The sequence below is a fragment of the Musa acuminata genome, chromosome BXJ3-11 (assembly GCF_036884655.1).
Source record: "Musa acuminata AAA Group cultivar baxijiao chromosome BXJ3-11, Cavendish_Baxijiao_AAA, whole genome shotgun sequence".
Classification (NCBI taxonomy): Eukaryota; Viridiplantae; Streptophyta; class Magnoliopsida; order Zingiberales; family Musaceae; genus Musa; species Musa acuminata.
The window spans coordinates 12,262,488-12,271,084 of record NC_088359.1 but is presented as its reverse complement, the minus strand read 5'-3'; the positions used below and the strand labels follow the sequence as shown (position 1 = coordinate 12,271,084).

Sequence of the window (8,597 nt, the reverse complement as noted above, 5' to 3'; positions counted from 1 at the left end):
TGATAGGTATGACTCATAACTTGCTTGATATAGGGACTTGAGGGTAATACACATATGGTATGCGTTGTGACGAATAGAGGTTCAGATATGAGATATCCGCCAGAACCCATATCTTATTGGATATCCAATAAGCCCATGAATTATTGGATCCTATGGATGAGATCTAATAAGAGCCAATGAGAGATTGTTGGATAGAGATCCACTAATCTAAGAGGCTTTGGTAGTTGGATGAAGATTTAATACCTAATAGGGTAGGATCCATTAGGGTTAAGTTGATAGGGGACCTCTATAAATATGAGGGAACCAAATGTTCATAGGCTAGAGCTTCTCTTGGTTGTCATATCCTATTCTCCTCCTCAGATAGCAAGCTTGGAGATTTGAGGAGCATCGTCGTAGCCCTGTTGTGTGATCACCGTTAGAGAGCAGAGCGCTTGACTTTCTTCATTCTCTCGTACAGATATGTAGGTATTCAGAAATATATAATCTCCCTAAGTAAAACATAATCTTTTATATACACAGTTTTTGATTTTACTGATTTTGTGTATCACGACGATAAACATATCGTGGGAAATTTGTTGATGTTGCCTGTATATTTTCTTACAAAATCATGCAAAATATATCAGCACACTCTCGATAATACCTCTTTAATAATTAGATTAGTAGATAGGCCGAGTAGGTGGGATGTTCAAATTTCAGCACCTCCTACAACATACCTGTAAAGTCCCTAGTGGATGCTCGGTCTCATTAGATCCACATGATGCATAGTTCACGCAAATGTGGGGTGCTAATTTCAATCATAACTGTGCATTTACTTGCGCCAAACCCAGGATCACATAGCTTTGGATGACCGAGGCAATTAGCTGACTAGACAATGTGAAACCATAAGGGATTAACATGCGTACCATGTGGGATTTATCTATTATTGGAATGCCACTCCATGAGGCCTTGGGATTGGTCGGATGGTGCCTAGATGTTGATTATACAAATCTGACTTGTTGATCACGCAATGCCCCATTGACTGTCAGAACATATTGATTGCATGGTAAAAGTGAATCTGCCACATGGGGTCGAGTCATCGATCACGTGGCGTTGATGTATGACTGTGTGGAACCGGGTTATTGACCAAATGTATGTGGCAAACGTATCGATTACGTGATCTTAACGTATTATCAATACGTTGTTGACATGTCAGTCATATTGTATTAGTGTTGGCCAAGTGGTGTCGATGTGTTAATCTTATCATTTCTACTAAAACAACTTATCAAAAAAAAAAATCATTTCTACTAAAACAAGTGTAAAGCTAAATCGATTATAATATTTTTAAATATATTTATAATATTTTTAATTTAATCAAATCAATTATAATATTTAAAAAATAGTTAATATTTTTAAATAAATTAAAAAAAATGATCATATTGTAACTCAGTCTTCTCACAAATATTAATTATGAATGTTAAACTGAACCGTTTGTAGTGTTTTTGAATAGAGTTAAGTTAATTCAAATTTATAGTTCACTTCAACAGATCTAGTGCTTTTGAATAGAATTATAGTATATATTGCTACTAAATTAAAACAATGTAACCTATTAAAAAAAAACTGTATAATTCAAATTATCACAAATACTAATTATTAATATTAGTATAGGTATTAAGGTTTCACACTAACAATAGATATCAAATTTACTATATTTAATTATAACATTTTGGATGATAATTATGACAGACTTAACATATTTCAAAATAAAGCATGATAAAGATTCTAAAGTTTTTAGTTTATGTTAAATTTAGATCTAAAGATTTTTAAAATTTGTATAATATTATCATTTACTGTAAAGGAATGATAATAAAAAATACTATTCGTCATTATAGAATTATTTTGTTTAGTAATAAAAATACTATAATTGTATTAAAGAATACTATCAATAAAAAATCCTGTAACTTCTATTCAGAAACACTATAAATAAATAACAGTATAATCCTTTGAATCGGTTTAGCCCCCAAGCAAATTTTTGTAGGAAACTACTTTTTAACATTATTTTGATATTTTTATAAAGAAAATGACCTTTGAAAAATATAGAAATGAGTAGCAAGATCACAATAACATCCGTCTTTTGTGGGAAATCGCCAGTCCGATACAACCCAAGAAAAACCGTCAGACGGCTTGAGCCGAAATATCGGTCCCACATCTTCTACTCGAACCAGTAGTACGGGGCCCTTATTTTAACACTATTAGTGGATGTCACGTCAGTATGCCTGCATTCAGGCCATGACTCGAGTAGGGTTCTGAGGCTGCAGCCCTCGTAAGCGTGAGGGAAAGTGATTTTGAGCCGTGGGCGGTAACGCGGAACGGAATGCGCGGCCCATTATTGGGCAACGCCTTTAAGCACGACATGTTTTATCGAATGCTGCGTGGCGCAGTAGGGGAGGAGTCGTTTTCAGTCGTACCCTGGGTTGCGCTCTCGTTGCCTTTCTTTGGTTCGCTCTGTGTAGTGCGGTCTCCACTCTCGGATTTACCCTCCATGGAGGACACCGTCTCCGAAATCCAAGGCCCGGAGCCCTCCGAAGAGCCACTCCCTCCTCCTCCGCCGGCCGTGCCCGACACCATTCCTCCTTCCCAGCACAACCACTGCGGCTCCGCCTCCGCCTTCGCCTTCTGGGCTTACCTCGCCGTCGTCGTCTCCCTCCTCGCCCTCCTCCTCCCTTCCCCCTCCCCCTCCTCCTCCGACCGCCGCTCCTGGTTCCTGTCCCTCCCTGATGACCTCCGCCAACACCATGGCCGGGGCAAGCTCCTCAAGGCCCACGCCGCCGCCCCCTCCCGCCCACCCCTCCAAGTCTTCGCCGTCGAGGCTGGCCCTCGGGACGGCGATGTCGTCCTGCTTCTCCACGGCCTTGGATGCAGCTCCTACTCCTTCCGCCGCGTCCTCCCTTCCCTTGCCTCCGGTGGCTACCGCGCCGTCGCCATCGACCTCCCCGGATCCGGGTTCTCCGATCGGCCGGACCTACCAGACGACGACGATCGGAGGTTGGGAGGCTTCTTGGGTTGGATTTTGGATGTGTACAAGGAGATCAGGGAGAAGGGGATCTTCTGGGGCTTTGATCAGCTTATTGAAACTGGCGAGATCCCGTACGATCAAATTGGGGTTAGGGTTCCGAGAAAGGACGGCACTGCAAGCCCAGGCTATGGCTCAGTGGAGATGGGACGGGTTATAGGAGAGGTCATCGAGTCGATGGGGTTTGCGCCAGTTCACCTGGTGCTTCATGATTCGGCTTTCCCCACCGGGATGAATTGGGCTTCGGTGAATCCGGGATATGTGAGAAGTGTGACTGTGGTTGATTCTTCTGCAGAATCTGCAGCATTTCCTTCGTGGCTTCTGGCAACTCCTGTCCTTGGGCCGCTTCTGCTGAGGTCGAGGTTCTTGTTCAGTGGGTTGCTGAGATTGTGTTGCTCGAGGTCCATTGATGGGGCAGCGGCTGAAGCGTATAGGCTTCTTCTGAAAGGGACGGATGGGAAGAAAGCGGTAGTGGCAGCTGGGAAGGCGTTGAATCATAGCTTTGATTTGGCAGAGTGGACAACTTTGGATGCAATGAAGGGCATGCCGCTTCAGATTCTCTGGTCGAACATGTGGTCAGATAGATGGATTGATGAAGGAAAACGAATATCTGCTGCTGCCCCAATGGGAAAATTTTCTTATCATTCAGGAGGTCGGTGGCCTCAGGTGAGACTTGACTATTTTCGCTCTAACTTATGTCTAAAACTTATGGTTCGTACCATGACAAGTCTTTCTGATTCATTCTTCATCCACTCATTATACGTTTAATCGAAGATCAGTTAGATTCTGGATGTGAACAACTTTATCTAAAAAAGCATGTTATATATGTAGGTCCCTTATATCATTTATTCATTTCTTGAATACATATCTAATAGTAAAAATGCATATGTTTTATCAACTTTTGATGTTTTTTATTTGCACTCGAAAGTATATTTGTGAATACTATTTTTACCAATGGTCTTTTAGAACCCTTTTTTTACCCTGTAAGGTTTTCTGATGTAGAGTATGCATTCAATGAAGGATGATTCCATGTTATTGCAGCTGACAATGAAATCTGAGATGCAGAAGTGAATTTAAGATAAAATATACAATATATTAACATACGCTTTTAGTTTGGGGCACTTGTCACTTTGTAGATGGACCTGAGATGGATGTTTTGGCACTTTCTAGATGGACTCGAAATGGATATTTATGAGCTTCAGATTGTTTGCTTACAGAAAAGATCTTTAAGCTGCAATTCGAATTCTAATTGATTCTATTGTCACATGATACAATTATTTCCAGAAGGTATCTTCATTTTTTTAATCCATTTTTTGGTAGGATACATGATCCTTAGCACACTGTTCTATTGACAAAATAATGTTTAGAAGTTTGTGAAACATTCTGGAACTCAGTGAATGCACATTAGTGAAGATATACTGAATTGACTTAGGTAAAGGTCATCAGTTTGTTATTTCATGGCCTATAAAAGTAGAAGGTACACTATTGGTATCCTTATAGATAGAAAAAGGTTGCAGTTCGTTTGATAATCATTGGATGACTATACTTTTTCAGTTTGAACCATGGAGTGGTTAAAAGTGATGCAAAATGGGGTAGGGAGACTCCACGGAAAATTGGTGATTCAATTTGACATGTAACGAGAAGATAGACAGTAGGTGTGGGCTAAGTAATGTATTTCTTTTTTTCCTGCAAACTTCAACAAATAGAAACAATAGTGGAGAGAGCTTTTTGTGACATCCGTTATGATTGCAGATAGTAACTGGCACTGTTTTTGAATCTGTTGGTTTGGAAGAGGATGGAGCATAGAATACTATGACATTGATCCCTGTGAACTGCAGGGGACTTGCATCATGATTGTGATAAGCAATTGCAACCTACTCAATCACTTCATCAGGTTCATGGTGGGTGCTTCACCTGGTGTGCCATATTGCTTGCATGCATAAATTCCATGCCAATTTTGTCAATCCCAGGTTCTTCTTCAACATGGCCAAGCCTTTAATTTGCCTCTCACACTCAATGAGACTCTTTGAGGTCTTGCAATCGCTAGGATTGTAACTCCCGAATTTAGATTGTCATCAAATGTGGGAAGAAACTTGAGTCGATATAAAAGGCTAGATAGGTTTGCTACCAGTAGCTCAGGCTTTACCATTTTGTAGCTGTGAAGCTGGATGCCTCGTCAGGAAGGTACAGTGACAGTGAAAAGCTGAAGGCCTATGTTACTATGTTGTTGACTCATAGACCAATGGGAATGACTCCTCTGTTAAGTTATCCATAGATGTATCCTCTCCTGCAGATTCTACAGATATACTAGCTCCATCATTGCAGGCTGGAATGTGGTTAGGAAATTTTAGGCATAATCTATGTATGAAACAGTTGACCACAAACAAAAAGAACCATCAATCAACCAACTGAAAGCTATTATGCAGAAGATTTTGAGGATGATGGTGACTAGTGGATTCTAACAAGAAATTATTATCAATAATCAGGACCAACCCAGCAATAGGGGCCTGCATAACTTAAGGTATTCATTATGAACTAAATATAAACAAATTGATGGAATATTGGATTTTTTTGAGGGAGTAGGTCCACAAATGGACAGGGCATGTTGCTTAGCCAGGTGTACATACTACTAGGATTACTCGATCAAAATGTTGTCCTACTGGAGTAGGTTCATAACAGCTGCTGTACCATTTTATAGAATATCGATATTACCATAAGAGAAAATAATGGGTCAACTCTTGATATCTGATTGTTTCTTTAACCTCTCTTTGTCATTTTCCTGCTTGATCTATCAGTCTGATCCTTAGCAAAACCTGAATGATTGGCCCCTGTTAGTTTTTTATAATTAGCCAAAATATTAGTTATCAAAAAAACAGATGGATCTGATTTATGTTTTGTAGTGTTATCCCTACTGATTGGAAAGAAAGGGGAAATATTAAATAAAATATTACAAAGTACCTTCATGTAAAGCATGCTCTGCCTCTGTAACAAAAGCAAAACTCTCCACACAAAGAAGCAGTCTTAATCTCATGTGGCAAAATAAGTTCTTCCTTTTTTGATATACTTTTTAATTATTTTTCCCTTTGGTAGGCTTTATCTTAGCGTTGAGAAAAAACATTATGTTTGTTAATGAAGCAGAAAAACATAAACTTTCTCTATGTGACTCAGCAATTAATTTGCAACATTTGAGGTCTAATAATCTGATCCTAGCTCTTCTATGTGGCCTTCTTTGTTTCTTGTTTTATACAGTATGACATTTTGATAGGTCCACACTGAGTGAACAAGATAACAAAGGTGCTGCAACATTTTGTTTAATACTTTATATGTGCTTCATATGGATGTTGATTTTCTGTTTTAAATCCGGGATGCACAATATTTAGTTTCTTCAGTTTACAGGTTGTGATGATTGGGAGTAGACAACAAATTCCTCCTTTTGTACTCATTAATCGTAACATTTTAATTTTTTTTATGGTAGCTGCTTCATATATTTTTTAGATTTTGCACAATTTTGTAGTATTCTTGTTACATAATTGTTCCCAAAACAAACTAATTCAACTTAGTTCCTAGCTTTTTTCACAATACTGTTAAAGCATTTCTTCTTTATTCAATGTTAAAAATCTTTTTCATAGTTAGTGTTATATTTGTTATTCATAGAAAAAACTTTGATGATTCAGAAAGTATTTCTTTTGGCGGCCAAGGAAAGGATCCTGGCTTTCTCCTGTGGACCCAGGAGTCCATTCAATTTCAAGAAAAATATGACACATCAGTGGCTAGCTTGAACCAACTCATATGATGCTTATAATTACAGGAAGATGCAGCAGAAGAAATAGCTGGAATGATTGTTCAGTTCCTGTCATCATTACCTAAACTGACAAAGAAGATACTAGAAGAACCTCCACCAGAGCACATTAAGAGATTATTTGATGAAGCAAGTGATGAGTATCACCACCACCACCATCATCATGGACATGGTCATGATCATGCTGCTGCTTATGTTGATATGTATGGTATCGGTCAGGGATGGGGAACATGATACTTCTGAAGGGTTGACCTACAGGTGATTTACAGGGTAATTTTCAAGATCTCTGTGATCTCATTATGATACTTATATTGTGTTAGTAGTCTTACAGCTGCCACTCTAAGCGTAGGAAACTTTTTAGGATTTTTTTGCTGTGTTCTCTGAAGCTCCATGTGTTGGAATGTTCCTGATATGGGGTAGTTCCCTGCAACTATTATCTTGCATACTGCATGACGAAAAGACTTCCCATCTCTTGAAGGCAAATCGTGTTAAAAGGTTTGCAGAACCATTAAGTGTTGATATTTCCTCTGGTTATTTAATCTAGAGGGTACGTTTCCATTGGATGATGATTGTTATATGTTATTGTATTGGACTGTATGCATTGCAAGAAAAATGTTTAAGCTATGGATTAGGTTCTAACGGTTTCTATTGTCTCGTGATAAACCCATCTCTTTTAGTGTATTCATGCTCGTTTTATTACCTTGCATACTTGAAGAGATGCATCTTCATGTTTCTTTCAATTATTTGATTTGGAAGGGTAACATTTTTCCTCTAATAATACTTTCATGTAATTGCAGCTGAGTATGAAAGAAATCTAAATTGCAGAAATGAAAGTAGGACGAGAAGTATACAATGTATCAGCGGGAAGCTTCAAGTTAGGTTGCACTTTGTGTGGCTGGATGGGAGACGGATATTTCTGAGCATTAAATAGTGTGCTTAGCAAGAGAGATCATCTCAACATGCGTGTTAGTATTTTTTCCAACTTCCTCATGATGCATCAGTCGTCTCATCCTGGGCACGTTCTTGGTTGCGGGCAACAGGAAGACGACGAGCAGCTCCGTCTTGGTTCTGGGGGAACAGGAAGATGACGAACAGCTCCGTCAGGATTGTGGTGATTCATGTAGCGAAGAAGAAGATTTCAGTATGGAGGTGGCACATCATGGATCGGAAAGCCTGGGAGATGGCGAAGGTGAAGAACATGTTGGATCCCGGCAAGGGGGAAGGTCCTCGTTGGACATAACGGCAAAGGCGTAGCCGGCGGTCCTCGTCGCTAGGGGGAGGGTCTCGCTGGGAATCAACCAACCGAGCGGTCTCCATGACCAGGATAGGCAAAGCTGGACACTAACAGGCACGAGCAGCACCACCCAAACTGCCAGCTCGTGTCTTAGCTCGTTAGTGGATTTCGAGTTAACAAGGGACTAATTACAAATTACTCATATAATTAAATTTTTTTAACATCTTAATCTATAGACTTAAAATTTTATATTAGATATTTTATAATTATAAAGATAAAACATCTAGTTTCATTTATCATAATGTCATTAGTCTTATCGATAAAAGTATAAAAATGATAGACAAAAATATGATTTCGGTTAATACGTAGTTATTATTATTATTATTATTACTATTATTATTATTATTATTATTATTATATATATATATATATATATATATATATATATATATATATATATATATATATATATATATATATATATATATATATATATATATATATATATATATATA

The 8,597-nt window shown here is 38.6% G+C and overlaps 1 protein-coding gene across 5 annotated transcripts; it reads left to right on the top strand.

The window, feature by feature from the left end:
- The first annotated feature begins 2,398 nt into the window (after positions 1 to 2,398).
- LOC135581644 (protein AUXIN RESPONSE 4-like) lies at positions 2,399 to 7,845 on the top strand. Of its 5 annotated transcripts, none has more exons than XM_065174842.1 (3): positions 2,401 to 3,715; positions 6,858 to 7,118; positions 7,646 to 7,845. In XM_065174842.1, the coding sequence occupies exons 1-2, from the start codon at positions 2,402 to 2,404 to the stop codon at positions 7,080 to 7,082; spliced, it is 1,539 nt and encodes a 512-aa protein (XP_065030914.1). In that variant the 5' UTR covers position 2,401; the 3' UTR covers positions 7,083 to 7,118; positions 7,646 to 7,845. The 5 variants fall into 5 exon arrangements, with proteins under 5 accessions (XP_065030916.1, XP_065030917.1, XP_065030914.1 ...); XM_065174843.1 differs by lacking the exon at positions 7,646 to 7,845 and adding an exon at positions 7,210 to 7,487; XM_065174844.1 differs by lacking the exon at positions 7,646 to 7,845 and having other exon boundaries at positions 2,399 to 3,715; positions 6,724 to 6,928.
- Positions 7,846 to 8,597: the final 752 nt, after the last annotated feature.

What these genes read in the sequence shown, in the direction of transcription:
- LOC135581644 (XM_065174842.1), top strand. Translation starts at nt 2,402, where the DNA reads ATGCTGCGTGGCGCAGTAGGGGAGGAGTCGTTTTCAGTCGTACCCTGG. An exon ending in CAGGAGGTCGGTGGCCTCAG is followed by an intron (nt 3,716 to 6,857) that starts GTGAGACTTGAC and finishes TTATAATTACAG; the next exon opens with GAAGATGCAGCAGAAGAAAT.